The sequence below is a fragment of the Sardina pilchardus genome, chromosome 12 (assembly GCF_963854185.1).
Source record: "Sardina pilchardus chromosome 12, fSarPil1.1, whole genome shotgun sequence".
In the NCBI taxonomy this organism is placed as follows: domain Eukaryota; kingdom Metazoa; phylum Chordata; class Actinopteri; order Clupeiformes; family Clupeidae; genus Sardina; species Sardina pilchardus.
The window spans coordinates 31,250,098-31,277,239 of NC_085005.1; the positions used below are offsets into that span (position 1 = coordinate 31,250,098).

The 27,142-nt window shown below is 49.6% G+C and overlaps 1 protein-coding gene across 1 annotated transcript in view; it reads left to right on the plus strand.

Annotated features, from left to right (window-relative positions):
- Positions 1-1,555: 1,555 nt before the first annotated feature.
- LOC134097450 (disks large-associated protein 2-like) overlaps positions 1,556-27,142 on the plus strand; it is a 67,890-nt gene continuing 42,303 nt past the window's right edge. Inside the window, exons 1-10 of the mRNA XM_062550322.1 lie at positions 1,556-1,726; positions 2,504-2,700; positions 2,764-3,184; positions 3,239-3,496; positions 12,177-12,385; positions 15,737-15,893; positions 17,631-17,850; positions 24,355-24,810; positions 24,865-25,291; positions 25,381-25,505. Of these exons, the coding sequence (XP_062406306.1) occupies positions 1,556-1,726; positions 2,504-2,700; positions 2,764-3,184; positions 3,239-3,496; positions 12,177-12,385; positions 15,737-15,893; positions 17,631-17,850; positions 24,355-24,810; positions 24,865-25,291; positions 25,381-25,505 (2,641 nt within the window). The remainder of the gene's footprint in view (positions 1,727-2,503; positions 2,701-2,763; positions 3,185-3,238; positions 3,497-12,176; positions 12,386-15,736; positions 15,894-17,630; positions 17,851-24,354; positions 24,811-24,864; positions 25,292-25,380; positions 25,506-27,142) is intronic.

Sequence of the window (27,142 nt, forward strand, 5' to 3'; positions counted from 1 at the left end):
GTGTGTGTGGAGGAGTGAGATGGGAAGAGAGAGAGAGTGTGTGTGGAGGAGTAAGATGGGAAGAGAGAGAGTGTGTGTGTGGAGGAGTGAGGAGAGAGAGTGTGTGTGTGGAGGAGTGAGGAGAGAGAGTGTGTGTGCATGTAGTGAGATGGGAAGAGAGAGAGTGTGAATGTGTGGAGTGAGATGGGAGGAGAGAGAGTGTGTGTGAAGAGGAGTGAGATGGGAAGAGCCACAGCCGATCTGAGGAGAGTGTGTTTGTGTGTGTGTGTGTGTGTGTGGAGGAGTGAGGAGAGAGAGTGTGTGTGTGGAGGAGTGAGATGGGAAGAGCGCAACAATATCACACATTTACACCACATCATACATGTTGGCGTGGCAACACACAAGCACGACAAGGAATAGAGAAAAAAGCTAGAAATGAACATTAACACAGAACAACTGTGCTTAGCAACGAGTGATGATTAAATGAGTAACTCACTATTTTATACTAGCAGAATAGATTTCTTAGCTTAGCAACGAGTGATGTTTAAATTAGTAACTCTGGTATAGTAGCAGAATACTATACCATGTAAACTACGGGTCAAGTTCTGTAAACTACCACTGCGTGAACTACGGGTCAGACTCTGTAAACTACTGGCCATACTCTGGAAACTACCGGTCAGACAGTGTAAACTACCAGTCATACTCTGTAAACTACCGGCCATACTCTGTAAACTACCGGTCAGACAGTGTAAACTACCGGCCATACTCTGTAAACTACCGGTCAGACAGTGTAAACTGCGGGTCATACTCTGTAAACTACCGGTCAGACAGTGTGTTCAGTTGGAAGATCCTAAAACTGCACTACACTAAAGGCTGCTACAGGAAGTGACTGCAACTGCCATAGCAGTATTTAGAGCACAACTATAAGCATATACACTGACTCATACCATACTGTATCTATTTATAGAGCACAGCTATAACCATATACACCGACTCATACCATACTGTATCTATTTATAGAGCACAGCTATAACCATATACACTGACTCATACCATACTGTATACATTTACTCACACCATACTATATATTTGTGACGCACATCCATAGGTATACACTGACTCCATACTATGCTACAGTATATGCATTTATTTCCGCACCTTATGTTGTGTATCTGTGGGATTCACTAACCAGCTGTTTCTCTTCTCTTCTTCTCCCCTGTACACTTCTCTCTTCTTTCAATCTCCTGTCTTCTCTTTTCTTCCTCCTCTCTCCATCCATCTCTTCTCTTTTCTTCCCCTTTTCTCTACCCATCTCTCCTTTCTTATTCTTCTCTTCATCTATCTCTTCTCCTGTCATCCTCTTTCCTCTTCTCTCCATCTCTCCATCCTCTCCTGACCTCTCACCTCTCTGCGCTGCTCTGTTCCCTCTTTCTCGCCTTCTCCTTCATCCCCCTCTTTCTCTCCTCTCCTCCTCTCCTCCTCGCCTCCTCCTCTCGTCCTCCGCTCAGTGCAGCAGCGTCCCCCCTCCCCCGCGTCCTGATGTTCCGGTGAGGCCCGGCGCCCCCCCCTCAGGAGCATGAAGAGCCTCGCCGGCGGGCGGCCGCAGTACCCGTACCCCCCCCTCCACAGCCGTGACCCCCGTTACGCCCCCTCCTACCTGCTGAGCCCCACCGAGGGCAGCTTCCCCCTGGACTCCCCCCTGCTGCAGCAGCACTCGCCCCGCACATCCCTGCACTCCGACTGCCTGGTGACGCACGCACGCACACACACACACACACACTCGCACACACACACACTCACACATACAACACACTCACGCACGCACATGCACACACACACACACACAACACACTCACTCACTCACACACTCACTCACTCATGCACACTCACTCATGCACGCACGCACGCACTCACTCACGCACTCACACAACACACTCACTCACACACAACACACTCACTCATGCACGCACACACACACAACACACTCACGCACACGCACACACACACACAAAACACACTCACGCACGCACACGCACACACACAACACACTCACTCATGCACTTACGCACACACACACACGCACTCACACAACACACTCACTCACTCACACAACACACTCACTCACTCACGCACTCACTCACGCACTCTCTCACACACACAACACACTCACTCACACAACACACTCACTCACACACTCACTCACACAATACACTCACTCACTCATTCACTCACTCACGCACTCATTCATTCACTCATTCATTCATCCTTTATTTACTTTATTTACTTGGGGGTAGCCCTCATTTTCAAGAGATGTGGTAACAGTATGTGATTAAAAGAGAGAGAAGGAAAAATAAATTATATAGGTCTAGTCCTGTAAATAAAACAAAGTAAAATAAATAATGAGACAGACATTACCGTAGACATCATAGAGGAGGATGGGAAAAAATCAAAATACATCACATAATAATGTCAAAATAATAATAATAATAATAATAATACTAATAAAGACGTTTCCTTGAAACAGGTGATGGCGCCCGGGTTGCTCCCGGCGACTGGCGCGCTGCCCGCCGAGCACATGTCCAGCAGCACGTTTCCCAGGATGCACTACAGCTCGCCGTACTACAACTCCATCCCGCGGGAGGACTGCGTGGCGCTCACGCCCACCGTGGCACACGCGCCCGCCTCCTACGCCACCTCCGCCCATCACCACCACCAACAGCAGCAGCAGCAGCAGCACCATCACTACGGCAACGCCCTGGCCGGTCACCACAGCAACCCGCGCAGCAGCAACCGCCTCCCGTCGGGGATGCTGGTGGAGCAGGTGGAGAAGCAGCGGCCGGGCCAGCGCGAGGGCTTCCACACGCTGCAGTACCACCGCGGGGCCGGCACCGGCGAGAGCCCGGGCCGCATCCGCCACCTGGTGCACTCGGTGCAGAAGCTGTTCACCAAGTCGCACTCGCTGGAGGGCTCGTCCAAGGCCAACGGCGGCGGGGGCGGGGGTGGGGGGGGCGGGGGGGGCCGGGCGGACAGCGTCCACCACCATCACCACTCCTCCACCTCCTCCCGGCACGGCGGCAGCGGCAAGCGCAGCAAGAGCAAGGAGCGACGGCACCGATCCTCCGGCGACTGGTGGAGCTCCGACGACAACCTGGACAGCGACGGAACCTTCCGCGCCGCCACCGCCGCGCAGCAAAGCATGATGGGAGTGCGGCAGCAGCAGCAGCAGCAGCAGCAGCTGGAGTACGCCGCTCAGGCTCAGCACTGCCCCCCGCTGGAGCACCCAGCACACTTCGGCCGCCTCTCGCTCAAGACGTCCAAGAGCAGCGGCGACATCAAGTGCTCGGCCTGCAAGAGCGCGCCGCCCGACGGCAAGTTCCTCAAGCGCAGCTCCTGGTCCACCCTCACCGTCAGCCAGGCCAAGGAGGCCTACAGGAAGTCCTCGCTCAACCTGGACAAGCCCTCCGCCTCCGCCCTGCACCACGAGCACATGGGACACCGCCTGCACCACTACCTGCAGGTGAGATACGCTACACACACACTACACACACTACACACACACTACAGGAAGTCCTCGCTCAACCTGGACAAGCCCTCCGCCTCCGCACTGCACCACGAGCACATGGGCCACCGCCTGCACCACTACCTGCAGGTGAGATACGCTACACACACACTACACACACTACACACACACTACAGGAAGTCCTCGCTCAACCTGGACAAGCCCTCCGCCTCCGCCCTGCACCACGAGCACATGGGACACCGCCTGCACCACTACCTGCAGGTGAGATACACTACACACACACTACACACACTACACACACACTACAGGAAGTCCTCGCTCAACCTGGACAAGCCCTCCGCCTCCGCCCTGCACCACGAGCACATGGGACACCGGCTGCACCACTACCTGCAGGTGAGATGCGCTACACACACACTACACACACACTACAGGAAGTCCTCGCTCAACCTGGACAAGCCCTCCGCCTCCGCACTGCACCACGAGCACATGGGACACCGCCTGCACCACTACCTGCAGGTGAGATACGCTACACACACACTACACACACTACACACACTACACACACACTACACACACACACACTACACTGCACCACGAGCACATGGGACACCGCCTGCACCACTACCTGCAGGTGAGATACGCTACACACACACACTACACACACACTACACACACACTACACACACTACACACACTACACACACAGGCCAAGGAGGCGTACAGGAAGTCCTCGCTCAACCTGGACAAGCCCTCCGCCTCCGCCCTGCACCACGAGCACATGGGACACCGCCTGCACCACTACCTGCAGGTGAGATACACTACACACACACTACACACACTACACACACACTACACACACTACACACACTACACACACACTACACACACACTACACACACACTACACACACTACACACACACTACACACTACACACACACGCCAAGGAGGCCTACAGGAAGTCCTCGCTCAACCTGGACAAGCCCTCCGCCTCCGCCCTGCACCACGAGCACATGGGACACCGCCTGCACCACTACCTGCAGGTGAGATGCGCTACACACACACTACACACACACTACACACACACTACACACACACTACACACACTACACACACACTACACACACACTACAGGAAGTCCTCGCTCAACCTGGACAAGCCCTCCGCCTCCGCCCTGCACCACGAGCACATGGGACACCGCCTGCACCACTACCTGCAGGTGAGATACACACACTACACTGCACCACGAGCACATGGGACACCGCCTGCACCACTACCTGCAGGTGAGATGCGCTACACACACACTACACACACACTACACACACTACACACACACTACACACACAGGCCAAGGAGGCCTACAGGAAGTCCTCGCTCAACCTGGACAAGCCCTCCGCCTCCGCCCTGCACCACGAGCACATGGGACACCGCCTGCACCACTACCTGCAGGTGAGATACGCTACACACACACTACACACACACTACACACACACGCCAAGGAGGCGTACAGGAAGTCCTCGCTCAACCTGGACAAGCCCTCCGCCTCCGCACTGCACCACGAGCACATGGGCCACCGCCTGCACCACTACCTGCAGGTGAGATACGCTACACACACACTACACACACTACACACACAGGCCAAGGAGGCCTACAGGAAGTCCTCGCTCAACCTGGACAAGCCCTCCGCCTCCGCCCTGCACCACGAGCACATGGGACACCGCCTGCACCACTACCTGCAGGTGAGATACGCTACACACACACTACACACACTACACACACACTACAGGAAGTCCTCGCTCAACCTGGACAAGCCCTCCGCCTCCGCCCTGCACCACGAGCACATGGGACACCGCCTGCACCACTACCTGCAGGTGAGATACGCTACACACACACTACACACTACACACACACTACACACACACTACACACACTACACACACTACACTGCACCACGAGCACATGGGACACCGCCTGCACCACTACCTGCAGGTGAGATACGCTACACACTACACACACACTACACACACTACACACACACTCTACACACACTACACACACACTACACACACTACACACACACTACACACACACTACACACACTACATACACACTACACACACACTACACACACACTACACACACTACACACACACACTACACACACTACACACACTACACACACTACACACACACTACACACACACTACACACACAGGCCAAGGAGGCGTACAGGAAGTCCTCGCTCAACCTGGACAAGCCCTCCGCCTCCGCACTGCACCACGAGCACATGGGACACCGCCTACACCACTACCTGCAGGTAAGATACGCTACACACACACACACACTACACACACACTACACACACTACACACACACACTACACACGCTACACACACACTACACACTACACATACACTACACACACTACACACACACTACACACACACTACACACACACATTACACTGCACCACGAGCACATGGGACACCGGCTGCACCACTACCTGCAGGTGAGATACGCTACACACACACTGCACACACTACACACACTACACACACACACTACAAACACACTACACACACACTACATACACTACACACACATACTACACACACACTACACACACACTACACACACTACACTGCACCACGAGCACATGGGACACCGGCTGCACCACTACCTGCAGGTGAGATACGCTACACACACACACTACACACACACTACACACACACTACACACACTACACACACTACACTGCACCACGAGCACATGGGACACCGGCTGCACCACTACCTGCAGGTGAGATACGCTACACACACACACTACACACACACTACACACACACTACACACACTACACACACTACACTGCACCACGAGCACATGGGACACCGGCTGCACCACTACCTGCAGGTGAGATACGCTACACACACACACTACACACACACTACACACACTACACACACACTACACACACTACACACACACTACACACACACTACACACACACTACACACACTACACACACTACACTGCACCACGAGCACATGGGACACCGGCTGCACCACTACCTGCAGGTGAGATACGCTACACACACACACTACACACACACTACACACACACTACACACACTACACACACACTACACACACACTACACACACACTACACACACACTACACACACACTACACACACTACACTGCACCACGAGCACATGGGACACCGGCTGCACCACTACCTGCAGGTGAGATACGCTACACCACAGGTGTCAAACTCAAGGCCCGCGGGCCAGATGCGGCCCGCCACGTTTTTTCATATGGCCCGCGAGAGCTTTAAAGGGATAATCCGGAGTGAAATGCACTTTAGATCAATTTTTCGGACTATTGGGAGTAAATACGTTGAGTTGACACCAAAATCATGTCATTCGGATGTATTTTGAGAAAGTTCCAGAGTTGAGAAACCATTGGGCTGATGTGGCCCTCGGTGAAAATGAGTTTGACACCCCTGCGCTACACACACACTACACACACTACACTGCACCACGAGCACATGGGACACCGGCTGCACCACTACCTGCAGGTGAGGTACACTACACACACACTACACACACACACTACACACACACACACACACACACACACACACACTACACACACTACACACACACACTACACACACACTACACACACTACACACACACTACACACACACTACACAAACATTACACATACACTACACACACTACACACAAACACACTACACACACACTACACATGGACAGGCCGTCCGCGCTGCACCACGAGCACATGGGACACCGGCTGCACCACTACCTGCAGGTGAGATACGCTACACACACTACACACACTACACACACACTACACACACACTACACACACACTACACACACACTACACACACTACACACACACTACACACACTACACTGCACCACGAGCACATGGGGCACCGGCTGCACCACTACCTGCAGGTGAGATACGCTACACACGCACTACACACACACTACACATGCACTACACACACACTACACATGCACTACACACACACTAGAGCAGAGGTGCACAAACAGACACAGTCATACATTACAGGAGAGCTCTACAGAAGAGGTCTGCAGAGGGACGCAGAGGTGCACTAAACCGCTGGCCCCCGCTACTTACAGTGCTGGGCCTGGTGATCCGTCAGAGGGCCCTCTTGGCACTAGCAGGCTGCCATTTAGCACCACCATAATGCCTCCCTTATAATGAACTGACAACGTGCGCAGGTGTCACAGAGTGTGTGAGCGTCTGACACTCATAATGTGTGCACTTGGCCCTGATGACCTCAGAGTACACACATTACAGGCGCTGGGGTCTCAGAGTACACACATTACAGGTGCTGGGGCCTCAGAGTACACACATTACAGGCGCTGGGGTCTCAGAGTACACACATTACAGGTGCTGGGGCCTCAGAGTACACACATTACAGGCGCTGGGGTCTCAGAGTACACACATTACAGGTGCTGGGGCCTCAGAGTACACACATTACAGGCGCTGGGGCCTCAGAGTACACACATTACAGGCGCTGGGGTCTCAGAGTACACACATTACAGGCGCTGGGGCCTCAGAGTACACACATTACAGGCGCTGGGGTCTCAGAGTACACACATTACTGAGGGAAGCAGGCGCTGGTCAGATTGCTAAAGGAAGCAGGCGCTGGTCAGATTGGTCAGATTACACTTCACAAGAGTATTCTAGGAGCTCCCCAAAACATCTACTGGTATCTACGGCAACGTGAGACAGGTCATTTATTTAGCTTAATGCATTTTTTTGCATTTGTACATAATGCATTTTTCAATACGCTAACACATTATCCTTAACATTTCCTTTCATACATATTTCATTATTTGTTATGAATTTATTTCATTATTAATATGTCTATTTAGCTTGATCTTTCGTCTCTTCCAATCGTCATTACCGGTTCCTGTTCCTCTTAGGACCATAAAGAATGCCCTGCGGAAACAAACACGCTTGAGCATTTGGCAACGCAATCAGAGTCCATTTCTCTCATCATAAAATGGGCAGCACAGTGTTTGACATGGTGGTTGTAGTGTAGTCATAGTTGTTGTTGTCACATGCGTGGTGGTTGTACAAATACAAATGCAAATACAAATTCAATACATGTATATATACAGTATATATACAGTATATATATGAGAGAGAGAAAGAGAGAGACAGACAGACACACATGGCAAGGAGTTTCATCAACTACTCAACTCTACTTGTCTGTGCTGTAGGCATTGAACTAGACGTATAGTCCAGTCTTGTATCTAGTCCATGTATAGATGGTAGGCGTCTTACTAAAACTTACTAATAACTAATAAAAGAAATCTTAGTTTATCCTTCTGAATCCCTCAGTAGCCTAACTAAATTGGGTTAACATCACTTATGTCATTGTGTTTTGTGATGAAACAAATCAGTTTTATTTGTTCCAGACGGTTATAATGAAGTATTTACTTTTGGGCGCTCATCTCACACATTAGCATGTGATTAAAGGAAAGGCCAGGCCACAGTGTCTCTGTCTGTGCTGATTAGCAGAGAGTAGCGTAGCTGCAACTACTGTAGTGCGTTTGGACTGTTGAACATGAACATGGACAAATCCATCACAATAACTCACACTGGACTGGACACGGACAACACTGATATCACACTTACATTTGACATCATATTTAACCTTATGAAGAACTCTGAGGCCGCATGCAGCGGACGTTAAAGAGGAACTATGCAGGATTTGCGATTTCATCTCTGGTTTCGGTTTCGTTTTTCGTTTTCGCTTGTTTTATGCTTGCATTTTCTCTGCAGAGCTTCCCCGACAGCTTTAGCGTGTATATTTATACATGTATAGGCTATATTTAAATATATAAATTGCAAGCGTGGTTCTTCGTCTCAGACTTCCAGATGTAAACAAGGAGCGATCGTCTCCTGCAGAAAGTTGCATAGGGTCTCTTTAAGGTGACCAAAACCGGGGACATAATCCCAAAAATGACATTTTCAGTTTGACTTTCAATCTGATTGAAATACAGACAAGTATTACTGGGACATAAGCAGTTTTTCTGTATTTAAACGGGGACAAGCAACCAAAAACGGGGACTGTCCCCTGAAACCGGGGATGTCTGGTCACCCTAGGCTAGGGTATGTTGCTGTACTATTTATCTGAGTGCTGGCACTACTTGTATGTTGAGTATTGCTATGCATAAACACTGAGATGTGTTTTATAGGTTAACCCACCTTTGCCTTTAGCATGAATAACACTAGAGCCTCAGAACCCAAGAGGCTTCACCGTCGTGCTTTGTCTAGATTCACTTCTATATGTCTGTGCTATTCCTGGGTGTTGGTTTACTGTACATGAATACCAATACAGAATAATGTTTCTCCTTATTAATGAAAGCTGTCTGGTCTCCTAATTAGTCTAGTTTCCTTGCAAGGGCTTTACGGCTGTATGCAGAGGCCTGGGAACTCTGCTGCCTCTAATCACAAGCAGTTAGCCCAAATCAAACAAGCTCGCTATGCAAATCGTTTGCCATAAAACAAGACGATAGAAGCAATTCTGCAGATTATTTGGTTGGGTATGGGGTTATGATCAAGATAAAGATGGTCTGATTGCCATTTCAACATGCAGTATTTGGATGGGGATTTGGTTTGGTGGGCTCAAACAAGATCAGAAGACCGAGAAGAACACAAGAAAAAAGACTAGACCAAGGCAACTCGAATACAACAAGGAAAACACAAGTACACCATGTTTACATCACTAAATTAAGAATTACGGTGAAAGAAAAGAATCATGGTGGCTGACTTAATTTTGTTTGCCTGTTCCAGATGTTGATATTTACTTACTAAGGCTACGGAATGCTGCTGTGGTTTTCATATGATTGGTTGTCTGTGGAGTGGTTACAATTGATTGGCTATGGCGTCGTTGTGATGTTAATAGACCTCTTGTTGTCCCATGACTGTGAAATGGGACCACAATCCATAATAAACCGATCCACCTGAGCTTTGAAAGGTCTATAGTGAGACAAGCCATAATCGTTTCTTCAGCATTTCATGAACGTGATTCTTGTTTCCCCCCTGAGAAGATATACTTGGTCCCAGTGGGCTTTTGCAAGGCAGGGAAATGGCTTTTTCATGGTTTATTGTCTCCATTTCACAGTGATGTGAGAATGAAGACAACGCTGTCTATAGGTCACCTGCTGATTAATTGTTGCAACCATTCATCCATCCCTCTATCTATCAATTCATTCAAGCATTCATCCATCCACCCACCTATCTATTCATTCATTCATTCATTCATTCATTCATTCATTCATTCATTCATCCATCCATCCATCCATCCATCCACCCATTCATCCACCCATCTATTCATTCATTCATTCATTCATTCATCCATCCCTCTATCTATTCATTCATTCATTCATTCATTCATGCATTCATCCATCCATCTATTCATCCACCTATCCATTCATTCAGTCATGTATCCATCCATTCATCCACCATCATGTATCTGTAGTAGAAATATTTCATGATTTGCTTTAGACATGACCATCAGCCTTTGATCACGCCAAACCTTGGCAACCAAATACCCATGTGACCTTTTGATCATTTTGTTGATGATGCAACTGCCCTTGTGACCTTGTGACTGACCATTGTTGATGAGGCCTTTCCTCTTGATTGTGTCGAGAGGAGGCAGAGAGAACACACAGCGTGGGAGGATCAGTAGGCCATCGCCCGGCCTAAGTGATGTGCCGACGCTGAGTCTCCGGCCGTAGTCTTGGAACTGTTGTTAGCTAATAAATGTCTTACCATGTTTTCCAAACTCTTAAACTGCCTTTGTCTGCTTGAATTGAATTTTTCATACTTCATATCCATTCATCCATTCATTCATTTATCCATTCATCATTCATTCATTGTTATGGCACTGCCTTTGTTGTGTTCTTTCCTCTCCTGCCTGCATTGCAGGGGTGGAGCCTAGTGGACAGGTGTGCCTCGCTTGCCCTAATTATGCGGCAGGGACGTAAAAGGGCTACCTGGTAGCTGGACAGTGTTCCTCCTCACCACCCCAGAATGCTCTGCACCTTTGCTGTGCTTTACACACCACACTGCATTCATTCAGACTTGTTTCTTACCTTATAACTTATGACTATTCTGACCTTTTCTCTCTTTATTATTTACATTAAGAAATAACGTTTCATTTTGATGTTATCCTTGCGTGGTCATTCTTTATATTGCCGAGCCATACCAGCATGGTTTGGTAATAACATCCACTCATCCATTCATTGGTGTTTGGGACAGGACAGTAGAAAGGTAACATAATTCATCCATCCATTCATTGGTGTTTGAGAACACGACGTCTACGCCACTACTTCCTGTATGACTGACGTTTGGGTTCTTCTTCTGTCCCTGCATAACTGATGTTTGGGTTCCACTCCCTCCCTGTATGGCTGATGTTTGGGTTCTTCTTCTGTCCCTGGATAACTTCTGTCCCTGGATAACTGATGTTTGGGTTCCACTACCTCCCTGTATGGCTGATGTTTGGGTTCCACTACCTCCCTGTATGGCTGATGTTTGGGTTCCACTACCTCCCTGTATGGCTGATGTTTGGGTTCTTCTGTCGTGGTGGTGGTGGGGCACAGGTTCCCGGGGACGAGTGGAGGGGTTACCCTGGCGATGACGAGATTCCGTGCCGGCGGATGCGGAGCAGCAGCTACGTGAAGGCCATGGGAGACGAGGAGAGCGCCGGCGAGTCCGACCCCAGCCCCAAGAGCTCCCCCACCAAGGCGGTCCGCCCCGACGCCCTCGTCCTCAAGTCGGCCATTCAGAGACCACACCTAGAACCCCAAAGGTACCTGAGCATGCAGAGACCACACCTAGAACCCCAAAGGTACCTGTGCATACAGAGACCACACCTAGAACCCCAAAGGTACCAGTGCATACAGAGACCACACCTAGAACCCCAAAGGTACCAGTGCATACAGAGACCACACCTAGAACCCCAAAGGTACCTGTGCATGCAGAGACCACACCTAGAACCCCAAAGGTACCTGTTCATACAGAGACCACACCTAGAACCCCAAAGGTACCTGGGCATGCAGAGACCACACCTAGAACCCCAAAGGTACCTGTGCATACAGAGACCAGACCTAGAACCCCAAAGGTACCTGGGCATGCAGAGACCACACCTAGAACCCAAAGGTACCAGTGCATACAGATACCACACCTAGAACCCCAAAGGTACCTGTGCATACAGAGACCACACCTAGAACCCCAAAGGTACCTGTGCATACAGAGTCCACACCTAGAACCCAAAGGAACCTGTGCATGCAGAGAACACATCTAGAGCACCATAGGCACCTGTGTATACAGAAAGCACACCTAGAACCCCAAAGTTGAGCTGTACAATTTGATTCACTGTTCTACAACCGCTTTATAACACATGATGACATGTTGTAATGTCTTGTGCCATGTGGGTCATACCAAGAGCACACAGACACACGGGCCCATGATGGCACCTGTACAGTTTGGTTCTCTGTTTCACAGCCCCATCCTGGCACAAACGATGAGAGGAGCAATGCCGCTCACACACACACACACACACACACACACACACACACGCTTGCAGCTGACACACACACACTCACATGCACAGGGAGAGAGAGAGAGAAAGAGCAGAGAGCTTCTCTTTTCTCTGAAGCTGGTCTCTCCTGACATGCTGCCTTCCTAGTGCCACAGAGCACACAGCCCCTTTCAGTGTCACCTCTCATCTACACACTCCTCTATCCTTTGTTCCTCCCCTCCTCTCTTCTCCTCTCCCCTCTTCTCCTCTCCCCTCTCCTCTCCTCTCATTTCCTCTCTTCTCCTCTAGCCTCTCATCTCCTCTCCTCTCCTCTCCTCTACTCTCCTCTCTCCTCTCCTCTCCTCTCCTCTCCTCTCCTCTCTCCTCTCCTCTCTCCTCTCCACTTAGCATAGACCACAGGTCCTCAGTGTTTTTCAGGCCAAGGACCCATTCATCCACTATTGCACATCTTATAAAATGATATTGCTTATTAAACCCGGCCAACTGTGATGTGTAGGGCATGAAGTATGGGTCATTCCACATCAGCTCTAACAGCCTTGCTCATAGATATTTTGCTAATGTTTTGGCCCATTTTTGTGATATGGAATAACCCGTACACAGTCCTAATATTACTACATGACACATTGCAGTACGTCTTTTTGGAAGCGAAACAAGTTTGGTATAAAATGTGCTGCAGAAATATGTTCTTATTCTGTGTTGAAGCTGTGTTCAGAGATTAGAGTTTAAAAAGATTGAAATTGAACAACAGCATTTTAATTGAGTTGATGCTACAGTACATTAATTCTATAATCTCCCATTGCTGTTGTAGCTGGTCACTTGTCATGTCTTTCCGTCCCCCGTCCCCCCCACACACACACACATGCAGACCTCTCATAACTGCCCCCAGTGCTGTGCAAGACTACAGAATGACTTCCATTTCCAGCACAGTCCCTCACAACCTCCCCTCCCACCTGCAGACCTGCCGCTGATTCCTCCCACACCCCAGTGTCATCAGCGCCGCTAGAGTGTGCTTAAGCGGCTCAGACAGGACTTGATTCCAGCCCGCTGCAGGTCTCTGCACGGTGCTCTGGATAAAAGCATCCACTAGACACCTGCCATCTAGGCTTACCTTTAGTGAGCGTCCTCCCTCTCCAGGCCTCTACCACTGCCTCTCTTGTGACCAGTCTGCCTCTACCACTGCCTCTATCCAGTCTGCCTCTACCACTACCTCTATTGTGTCTAGTCTGCCTCTACCACTGCCTATTGTGTCCATTCTGCCTCTACCACTGCCTCTCTTGTGCCCAGTCTGCCTCTACCACTGCCTCTCTTGTGTCCAGTCTGCCTCTACCACTGCCTCTATCCAGTCTGCCTCTACCACTGCCTCTCTTGTGTCTAGTCTGCCTCTACCACTGCCTCTCTTGTGTCCAGTCTGAGATGCGGATCACAATTACCAGTGGAGGTTCCTTGTAGTAACGGTTCATTTATTTTCTTTTCAAATTAGTATATAACATCACTAACCAACAATATAAAACTTTGTTTGAATTAATCACGTGCTCATGGTCTGACACATAATGTTACACTTTATACTTAATGAAGTTATTATGGTTTCAGCATTGCGTTTCACTTAATCAAGTTATTATGGTTTCAGCATTGCGTTACACATAATCAGGTTATTATGGTTTCAGCATTGCGTTTCACTTAATCAGGTTATCATGGTTTCAGCATTGCGTTACACTTGTCACTGCTGCTTTGGTATTCTCAGTGTGATGGCCACTTTACCCTCTCTCTCCATCACCCCTCTCTCTCTCCTCCATCACCCCTCCCTCTCTCTCTCCTCACCCCTCCCTCTCTCTCCTCCATCACCCCTCCCTCTCTCTCCTCCTCTCCTCCTCACCCCTCCCTCTCTCTCTCCTCACCCCTCCCTCTCTCTCCTCCATCACCCCTCCCTCTCTCCTCCTCACCCCTCCCTCTCTCTCTCCATCACCCCTCCCTCTCTCTCTCCATCAACCCCTCCCTCTCTCCTCCTCACCCTTCTTCCTCTCCTCCCACTCTCACTTCGTCAACCCCTCCCTCTCTCTCTCCATCAACCCCTCCCTATCTCACTACATCAACCTCTCCCTCTCTCTCTCCATCACCCCTCCCTCTCTCTCCTCCTCTCCTTCTCACCCTCCCTCTCTTACTTCATCAACCCCTCCCTCTCTCTTTTTGTCACCCCTTACTCTCTCACTTCAACACCCCTCCTTCTCTTTCTTCATCATTCCTCCCTCTCTCACTCCCTCTCTCCCTCTCACTTTATCACCCCTCTCTCCCTCTCTCTCCCTCTCTCTCCCTCCCTCTCTCCCTCTCACTTTATCACCCCTCCCTCTCTCTTTCTCTCTCTCTCCCTCTCCCTCTCTCTCACTCCCTCTCTCCCTCTCACTTTATCACCTCTCCCCCTCTCTCCCTCCCTCTCACTTTATCACCCCTCCCTCTCTCTTTCTCTCTCTCTCCCTCTCTCTTTCTCTCTCCCTCCCTCTCTCTCTCCCTCTCTCCCTCTCACTTTATCACCCCTCTCTCCCTCTCTCCCTCTCACTTCATCACCCCTCTCCCTCTCTCTCCCTCTCTCTCCCTCTCTCTCTCTCCCCCTCTCTCCGTCCCCAGTCAGGGTTATCACCTGCAGACGTCTCGTGACATGCGCCCCCTCCCCAACGTGAGCCTGGACCCCCCCAGCGCGTACCACCCGCCCCCCTACCGCTCACGCAACCAGAGCTACATGCGGGCAGTCAGCACCCTGAGCCAGGCCAGCTGCGTCAGCCAGGTGAGTCCACACTAGTCCACACCAGTCCACACTAGTCCACAACACACACACACACACACACACACACACACACAGACACTATACAGCCCCCCCCCACACACACACACACACACACTATACAGTCTCTCCCCCCACCCACATACAACACATACACACACAGTCTTTCTCATTCCCACACACACACACACACACTATACAGCCCCCCCCCCCACACACTCACTATACAGTCTCTCCCCAGACCCACACACAACACATACACACACAGTCTTTCTCTTTCCCCCACACACACACAAACACACACACACTATACAGCCCCCCAATAGAGACCCCCCAACACACACACACTCTCCGCCTGTTTTGAGTTGAAGTATAAACTAGTGCATTCACAGCAGGACTGGAATGCTTATTGGCTGACAAGTCTACAATGGGATTATCCTAGTTTGGAAGGGGAAAAGTGGGTTTATTGGGTTTGAAACGTCGACAGTAGGCTTATTTGCTTTCAGGAGTACAGAGTAGGTTTCGTAGACTCTCACACAAGAGCAGTGGATATCTTTCATGCATTACATGATGTAAGTAGTTCATTTCTCACTTTTCTTCAGAGAAGCTTACTTGTACTGTATGTCTTTTCAGATAATGTAAAATCCACCAGTTCAGTGTAATGCCTGTAGACACTAATGTCTAGCTGTGTAATCATGGTTGCTTTCAATCACAAGATTCTGTTCTGGAAGTGTCAGATTCAAGGTTCTACCTGTCGACGTTAGAAGTCAAGGTTCCAGCAGGCAATTGCACCAGCAGAGTTTAAGTTTGATAGAACGTTTGCATGTAACGTGTGTTTTAAAACATTATGCTGAAACGTAGTCGTTTTAAAATAGTGCTGCGTTCTTTTGCGGTTCCATCACTGCTAGTTAAGGTACATCTAAGTTAGTTAATAGTGTCGCACAGAGTGCTGTATTTTTACCATGGACAACCCATCAATATAGACTGATGACGGAAACTCCATCTCAGTAACTCCATTCTCTACGCTTTATTGTGTGAAATATATAATAACGTGTGAAGAAGATTGCTAATATGTGTGCAGAATGCCCAGATGCTGTTCAATTGATTCAAATGTGGAATAGAATGTAACTCCAACATCGTTAAATGTAACCTTCCAATCAACTGAGACTGAGATAACAAATCATATATTTACTTATTTAAGTTACAACAACACCTTGTCAACACCTTGCGCTCTGCTGGTGCAATCGGCTTCGGATGTGGGATAACGGTTGTGCTCAGATGAGAGGTTTTAGCTGTGGTTTGTTTGGCTGTTGCCTATACTCTTATGGTTTAAACTATATGATAAAGGAGATGTAGTGTAGGCATGAGAATTGCTCCCTGTCTTGTGATTAGTGGATGGGTGGGGGACTCCTCAGGGATAGGCAGCATGTCTAGGAGAGAGCAAACATCCCATGCTGTTTTATCTGGTCCGCACCTCAGTGAAACTGTCTCTGTTCATTCTCTTCTCTCTCTATTCATGTTTCTGTGTGCTGAAGTCTATTGATGTGTCTGATTCTAATTCACGAGACACCGTTTGCAGGTTTCCTCGCTCTGACAAGGTGAGACGTTTGCCTGTGTTGTTGTCGTCTGCGTGCTAACCTTCCTTCCATATTCATCACCGCATAAAGGGGAAGAATCAGAATGAGAGAGAGAGTGGACGAGGAAAAACTAAGGACTGCTATTCCTGTTTTTGTCTCTCAGGTGAGTGAGACTGAGGTCAATGGCCAGTTTGAGTCAGTTTGCGAGTCCGTTTTTAGCGAACTAGAGAGCCAGGCCATGGGTGCGCTGGATTTGCCCGGCTCCTTTCGCACGCGGAGCCACAGTTACCTGCGTGCGATACAGGCTGGGTATTCCCAAGACGACGACTGCTTGCCTTCCGTGACATCCTCCACTGTCACGTCGACTCTCAGATCCACAACAGGTAACCACGCCAACGCTGGGCCGCGGTGCCCTTCGCTACTTGCCACCACCACCATGTCCGAAAAACTCCCCCCCCCACCCCCCTCCCCTCTCCTCCCCTTCCCCCCAACTCTCTTCCCGAGAGAGAGAGAGTGTGAGTCAGCCTGCCAGCCAGCCAGCAGTGAGGTGCGGTAGTCACACGTGCTCACTCTTGTGCCGTGCTGAGCTGCGCTGTGCTGTGCTGCCTCCCCCCCCCCCCACCCACCCACCCCCCCCTCCTCCCAAACACATCTGCAGAGGGAGACCTGTTGCCTGCCATCCGGATGCCTGCCTACCATCAGTGGATAGATATCTCTGTCGGCTCCTGTCCCTGTCGTCATATGTCTGTTTTCTTCTGGTGCTCTGTGTGTTGGGGGGGGGGGGGGGGGTGTTGGAGGTGGTGTGGGGGGTGGAGGTGGTGGCTGGTGGTTGTGAAGGGGGGGGAGGGTTCTGCTTGCCAGTACTTGTGCACGATCCATATGCATCATTCTTTACGGTTCCCTGCTTGGTGTTGTGTGCGGGGGGGGGGGGGGGGTTGGGGTGGGGATGTGGGGGTGGGAAAGGGGTCTTGTCAATAATAACAACAACAACAACAACAACAACAACAGCAGCAACAAAAACAGTGTGTGACCTCACACGCCCAAAATGCACCAGAGTCACAGAGCACCTAGCATGCAGTAGCTACATCCCACTTCCTGGTCACAGCATGAAATGTGGAACGTGTGTTGCAGCTTTGAGCGTGTTTATAAAGGAACGTGTTATAAGGGAACAAGCACCACCTAGATCACCAGAAGCACCATCACAACAAGCACCACCTAGATCACAACAAGCACCACCTAGATCACCAGAAGCACCATCACAACAAGCACCACTACAACCCAGCATCAACTAGATCACAATATGCACCACTACAACCCAGCATCAACTAGATCACAATATGCACCACTACAACACAGCAGCACCTACTGTAGATCACCATAAGCACCACTACAACCCAACACCACCTAGATCAGCAGAAGCACCATCACAACAAGCACCACCTAGATCACCAGAAGCACCATCACAACAAGCACCACCTAGATCACAACAAGCACCACTACAACAAGCACCACCTAGATCACAGCAAGCACCACCACAACACTACAGCAAAGCATCGCTATCCTACAGCACAACCTAGATCACATCAGGGACTATAACAAAGCATCACTATCCTACAGCACAACCTAGATCACATCAGGGACTACAGCAAAGCATCACTATCTTACAGCACAATCTAGATCACATCAGGGACTACAACAAAGCATCGCTATCCTACAGCACAACCTAGATCACACCAGGGACTAGCAAGCATCACTACAGCACAAGCTAGTTCACCTCAGGGACTATAGCAAGCATCACTACAGCACAAGCTAGTTCACCTCAGGGACTATAGCAAGCATCACTACAGCACAAGCTAGTTCACCTCAGGGACTATAGCAAGCATCACTACAGCACAAGCTAGTTCACCTCAGGGACTAGACAGTAACAAAGTATCACTACAGCACAGCACAAGCTAGTTTACAACAAGAATCACTAACACACAGCACAACCTAGATCACAAACCTAGAGACAACTCACAACCTAGAGACAAAAACAAACCATCACTAGCGCACAGCAATGAGCACACAGCACAGTTCAGCTGGTTCACAACAGGGTCTAAAACACACTATCGATGCCACACAAAATACAACATCACTAGAGCACAGCACTAGACTGGCACTTGCAGAGTGCTAAGGCCTTTGCTAAGGCCAAGTGCTGTATCTCACAACGCTAGCAAAGCGTAGCTAAATCCATCAGGCCCTCCCATCAGTTGGAGCCAGGCCCAAGTGTAATGGGCTCTAACTTGGCTCATACTGCACCTTGAAAAGTTACTGTAAAAGCAGTTTTTTTTTTTTTTTTGCATAATCCTGCACACAGTCGGTTAAACAAACAAACCACACCAGAAATATAAACTCCTTTGTGGAGATAATGACAGTTACCAGTTTACAACACAATCTGCGTATAACTCACATCACCTCCCAGTTCTTACTAACACCAGGGACCAGGAAACAACAGCCCAGTCCATGCTGTTATTGCGAATGTGCTCACTGCACCGTTAAGTACCTGGAGACCTCAGACTGCATAACTGAACTAGCACATGCAATTATTCTTTTCTCTTTGACTGTGGGAGCTGGCATACCACACGCTATGAACCAGTTCATTCTACTTCACTAGCAATTAGGATTGAGGGTACAGGCTGAGCCATTACAGTCGATGACATCATTTCACTCTGAAAAAAGTTTTGAGGGGTAAACTATCCGCCTACGAAACAAGCATTTCTGACAGATCTTTATTTATTAAAAAGCTGACATCAGAGGAAGGCAAAAATACACACAAACAACTGACTGACTTGTGCTGTATTGTTTTATTGTGGCGTTTTGAGCCACATTTTTAGTTCTACACACATGCATACAAACACACTCTCTCACTCTCTCTCACACACACACACACACACACACACACACACACACACACACACCACGTACAGAGGCATACTAATGGTCCTGGCTGCACAGAGGAACTGATCTTCATCAGCAGTCTAATGAATGTTTCAGACACTCGAAAAAGTCGGGAAACTATCTTATGGCACCTCAGGCACAACAGCTAAACACATTTGCCATGTTCCACAAAATGTTGATGAATAGAAAGAAAATACTCTAATCTTGTGCAAATGGCAGAGCCCTCTTATGGAGGGGTTTGGTCTTCAGTGATATAAAATATAAACGCAGGACCGAGTATAGACTTGAACAGCACCAGGACATAGCGGCATCAAGACACACAGTGAAAACGGGGAGCAGGCAGTTCTTCCCTAGACGCAACCTGCAGGGATTTTTTTCTGTAATTCCAGAACAGAAAGGGCTCTGTGAATCTGTGTAACTTAGGCCACATTCCAGATAACTCGGAAGGTCAGACTTAAGTTCCGACTTTGTACTTTTGTACCATTGTACCATTTTTGGGAGGTCGTCGGAATTCTTGACTTCCGAGTTTGTCTGGAATGAAATTGGGAGATTCCAACTAGGAAATATCAAATCGAAAGATTACTTTCCCTTGTGCACATACTACCATGTGAACTGATCCAGTGTCATCAGTGCTTTTGGTGTTGTCATACAGACTAAAGCTATGAACCCTATTGAAATACCACTCTTTAACAAGGCCTACCAAAAGGGATTTTGTATCAATTTCATGGCTATTTGGTTTACAAAGTCAGGTTGGACCACAGCTGAACAGAACTGATTTTGGGTTTCTGTCAAGCAAATGTCCTTGTGCATCATTACATTTCCACACTTGATTCGGTCTGCTAGAAAAACAATCCCTCCAGTCACCCCCTGTGACCAGAGAATACCGGAGGATCACGGAGAGCGTTCCAATCCCACAGTCCCGTGTTTTGAGCCCTGTCACCTGGTAGACTGGTCCCCTGAGCCGCTCGTAGACTGCAGGTGTGTAGAGCACCTGACCTGAGGGACATCAACCAGGCCCTGTCCTCGGATGTCACAAGATCAAGGGACTCTTGTGCTCAAAAACGTGAAATCAAACAAACAACAAAAAAAGAGTCAAATTGATTGAGGGAAGAAAGAATACTCAATCATCTTGATTCTTAATAAACATGGGATAACTCAACTTAGGCCCAAAATATTTTGCCTCAAGTACTTTACAGTCATCAATGGGCACCAAAACCCACCTATATTTTGTTTGAGCGCCATTTTTTTTTCCGACCAACCCAAGAGGCCAAGACTAGCTGGTCCTCTTGTAGAGAGCAGGGCTGGGCACGAGCCTTTCTTCAATCCCAGCAGGATAACCAGGGGGGGAGAGAACAGCGGGAGTCCTTTCAGGTGTCTGTCTCAGGTACTTTAATGTCAACACGCATACATATATCTATGTATATGTGTGTTTCTTTCCACTGCCTTCTCATACAGCCACAACTGTGAAAAGACTCATGTAGACGCAATCCTTCTGAGCTCTTTGAGCATGAACTCGACCATGAGGAAAAGATCAAACACCTGCAATCCTGTAGAAAGTAACGAGTGTCAGCCCTGGATTTCAGGAGATTTTTAAAAAAAATCTAATTCGAGAGTACTTAAGCGACTGATAACATCAGGTGGAATCTGTATAAGTTACATACTGCTCAAGAGTGCTAGCACTGTCATTCACTTGCATTCATTTTGGGGCTCTATTAAGTGTATGGAAGTAAGTAACAGTGTGCCAAGTAGCTAGCTGTCTGGAGAATTAGCTAAACTTATTGATATTACATCTGCCTTTATTGGTGATGTTGGCAGCCTTAATGAAGGGCCCAAAATGTTCAAGTATTAATGTCTTTTTCTACATTATGATAACTGTACTAGAACCTCTCTGGATATTTGATAAACCGAAGGATGGAGATTTTGTTGAACGTTTGGTGAAACAGTTCTAGGTTTGTTAGCCTCCTACCTGAAACCCCCCATTTAGCTCTTTCCTCTGGCGAGGTCAAGCCCCGCCCCTTTCTTTCTCTATCTACGGTAATGACCAATCTGCCTTGTGGCACGTGGAGTTGACCTAACCTGTAGGGCCGTGGGATTGCAGCCTTTCCCTGGTAAATCCTTTTACCACCCCACTCTCAAACAACCACCCCCCACCCCTCCAACCTGTAACTCTATGGAAGGCCACTGTGCCTCTTGATAACCAAATAACAGACCTCACAGTGTTCAATAGGGTTCATAACTATGACGGGAGCCGACGGCTTGTGATTTTGCCATTGCCTTTTCATCTTCTCTCGCACCCAAAACAAACTGAGCTGCTCTGGCGCTCCTAATAACTGCACAAATGCAGCTGGAGTGTGTTTCGGTAACACAGTCATCGCCTTGACTCCGTCTTGGTGCCGTTGAGAGTGAAGAGAATAAGACTGAGGAGGATTGGGGCTGCATGATAGAGACTCTCATTCAGTGAAAAGATGAAAAGACATTGGACTGTTGATGTCGTGCGTGAGAAGGCAGTGTGAAAAAACACCTCATGAAACCAGAAGTGTGTGAGTTAAACATCTAGCCACAGACCCTACTTAATTAGCGGACGCTGTCCAAGTGAACTTCATTTTGCCGTGGGGCAGGGTAGTGATGCCAAAAACCTTAAAGCAGAGATTCCCTAGAACTATTACACCAAGGAACACCCAAAGGACAGCAGTAGGCAGCATCATCTCTGGACTGGCAGAAGACTACTGTACACTATCTGACTGGGTGATTAATGCAGACATGCTGGGCAATCACTACACCACCAGAGACCAAGAGACCAGCAGAAGTGTGTGGACTATAAGTGCACTTTCCTAAGACCAGGGGAGCACTGTTATCCAGGAACCAGCACATGCGGCCAGCCTTCAGAAAGACTGAACTTCTATGGCGTTGCAACATACTGCGCCCCAAGACCAGTAGACCCCCACCTTTGTTGAGGTGTCCAGGCCAAAAGACTGTAGATGTTATGTACACAGGAGACTGGTTCACTATTCTCGCCGAGTATAGCTGACATAGGACCATAGTAAGCCATTATGCAAAGATCATGGAGTCATCTTGAGACTAGACTGTACAGATGTTGAGACCATCAAAATCTCCGCCCTGTACCCATCTGAAAATGATGCAGAAATCGGAGACCAAGTCTTATAAACCTAGCACATAGCCTCCCTGAGATGAGCACACCTCCTTCTTGAGTCCATCAGAATACTATTTCATGACCAGTCTACTCAAGAGGACTACCATCCAATGACCAAAAGTCTGTGCTGTTACCACAAGAAGAGACCAAACCCAACAGTCTGTCCAGTGTAGACTAGCAGGCCACTACCCCAAGACTAGCAGGCCACTACCCCAAGACTAGCAGGACACTACCCCAAGACTAGCAGGCCACTACCCCAAGACTAGCAACACCAGCATCCTGAGGTCATCCATGACTCGTGGTGAGACCAGGGAACTGTCATGATCCTTTCTACCCAACAGATGTGTACATGTTCAATAGCGAGACAAGGATGCAGTAGCAGAGACCAGCAGAGCAGATGCGGGCATGAAAAAAATCTAAATAGCAATAATGTAATCCTAGTCAGTTTATGTTCTTCGGATGGGAAAGTAGATATAAATAGTAACAATGTAATTCAGTTTATGTTCTTCGGATGAGAAAGTAGATGATGAGACATTGCAATTTCACATTTTCATTTGCTAAACCCTCCTAATTTAGTAAGTTTCACTTGATCGCACCCTTGCAAGTTTAGCATTTGAGATGTCCTGTTAGGATCTGACTGGTCTGTTTAACTCACACACTTTTAGGGGGTTCTGTTGAGGCTCGTGCCTGTGTTGACACCTGATTCCCGTTGCGCTCTTTCCTGTCTGTGTTCTCCCCCTTCCTGTTTCCTGTGTGCACCTACTGCTTCCTGTGTCCACGCTCACGTTTGTGTCCCCAGAGGGCTACGACGGCCTGGACGCCGCGTCCTTGCTGAACGAGGACATCATCGAGGACGACGACGCGGCCAGCTCGTCGGCCTATCAGGAGCTGGAGACCCTGGAGCGCGAGCACGCCGCACGCAGCCAGCACAGCACCAGCTCCACGGTCACCGCCATCTCCGTCCCGCCGACGTCCCCCCGCGGCTACCGCGTGCCGCTCCCGCCTCGCCCGCCCCCCACGGAGCCCCCGGCCGCGCCACAAGCCCTGCAGGCCTTCAAGGAGTCGGCGGGCGTGCTGGCGGCGTTCAACATGCAGTGGAAGGAGGAGATCTCGGCCATGCGCTACGAGCTGGCCGAGCTGCGCAGAGACGTGTGCGGCGAGCTCAAGACCTTCAACAGCAACTTCTTCAACTTCACGCAGTGCTACAACATGTGGACCATGTGCCGCGAGGCGGCGGACGGGGGAGGGAGCGGGAGCGGGACGGGGGGCGGGAGGAGCGGAGGAGGAGGAGGAGGAGGAGGAGGAGGAGGGGCGGGGGCGGGCGGCCCCGGGGAGCGCGTTTCCGTGGGAACGCAGGCGAACGCGGCGCCCGTGCGGCAGGACACGGTGGACGCCTCGGTGATGTGCCAGCCCGAGCCGTCGGTGCTGTGCCAGCCGGAACCGACCGCCTTCAGCATCCTGGACCTGATGCGGCCGCCGCTCATCACCATCCCGCCCGAGCCCGCCGTGCCCGAGCTCACCGTCACCTCCGCCAGCCCCACCTCCGCCAGCCCCGCCAGCTCGCGCACCTCCGAGGACTCCACCTGGGACCCGCCCAAGAAGCAGCGCCAGCAGCACCACCACCACCACCACCACCACCGCCCCGAACGCCACGACGGCCGCAGGAGCACCAGCCTCGAGCTCTGGAGCCGGAAGTACCCCAGCGGGCCCATGGCCTACCTGTCCCTCTCGTTCTAGTGGGGATGAGCGGGCCCATGGCCTACCTGTCCCTCTCGTTCTAGTGGGGATGAGCGGGCCCGTGGCCTACCTGTCCCTCTCGTTCTAGTGGGGATGAGCGGGCCCGTGGCCTACCTGTCCCTCTCGTTCTAGTGGGGATGAGCCAGCAGTCCGCTGACCAGCGCCCTCTAGTGGGGGAGAGCCAGCAGCCAATCAGAGACCAGCGGCCTGCCTGTCTCGCCGGCGTTCTAACAGAGAGAGGAGATCAGCGGTTCCACGAGCCACCTGTCTCTCTCTCTCTCTCTCGGAACTGGCAGCCTCGAGCACCCAGCTGTTCTGTTCTCTGATAGAGGAATCAGCTGACTGATGGCCTACTGGCTGCTTCGGTTCTAAGAGCTGGTTCTGATATCTGTGGGCACTGGCCTTAGTGCTCAGCCTGATAGTCTCCTCATGATTGTGTCTTACAGTGACTCAGCACAGTGCACACACACACACACACACACACACACACACACACACACACACACAAATACCCTCAACACAGTGCAGCCTGTGCTTGTGAGGAAACTCACACAAGATACACACACACACACACACACACACACACACAAACCTGCACACCTTAGCACAGTAATGCCATACCTGTCTCAAGCAACACACACATACTATAGTCACTAACCAAAAGACACTTGCCCACACCAACCAGGAACGCAACACCTGCCACACACACATTCACCTTGCACAAAACTGACTCTGCAACCAGACCACAACCCATATGTATGCACACACACACACACACACACACACACACAAAACTAACTCTGCAACCAGACCACAGCCCCTACGTATGCACACACACACACACACACACAGACCTACCACAGTGACATCAAAATAACATATCTCCTAACTGCATAGACATACAGCCACACACAACACACATATACACCTAGCACAGAATAGCCAACCCTACCCCAGCGCACACACACACACACACACACACACACACACACACCCCTCCCACAGCGTGTGCATTCGAGGTGAAAGGTGTGTTCTGGGTCGGGGTGACCCAAAGCGGACTCAAGCTGAGCAGGGAGCCACATGTTGTTTGTTTATGCATTTAATTTGTGCATGTCTTTAATCTGATATTTTTCAAAAATATCTCTCTCTATATACATACATAGAAATATATATATTTCCACAGAATGTGTAAAACGATGTCACTGATATAATTTTTTGACAAATTGCGTAAATCAAGTCCCAAAAAGCTTCAATCATTAGTGGCAGATAGTTGTCTTATCTCCCAATGCCACACTGGCACAACTCAGAAAGTTTGAGATCGTCCTGTCAAAAATCACTGTGTTTACTTGGTGGAATATGGACCAGTGTCTAATATTTATGGAAACGCTCTTTATTATGTTCTGTTTACAAATCATGCCACAGGTATGTGTGTAGTGACATTTCCCTGAAGTGATCCATCAGAGAGGGTGCCCTCTGCTGGCCACAGAGTATATTCTTCAGGCAAGGGACAGAACCCAGACAGCTGGCAGAACTAATGAGCCAATCAGATCAGTTCAAGAAGTGACGTCGGACCAATCCAAAGACAAGCCTGTTGGTCAAGAGGAGTTAAATCTCTTGGCTTGATTCAGATAGTCAATCCTATCATCTTTCCCCTACACTTTTCCTTGACTTTGGGTCATGTTATCACATGCAGAGGTGGACATTGATACTGCCCAGGGTCATATTTATCACATGCAGAGGTAGACATTGATACTGCCCTGGGTCATATTTATCACATGCAGAGGTAAACATTGATACTGCCCTGGCTCATGTTTGTCATTTGTTCCTGGCGCACTGACTTGTAAGGCTCC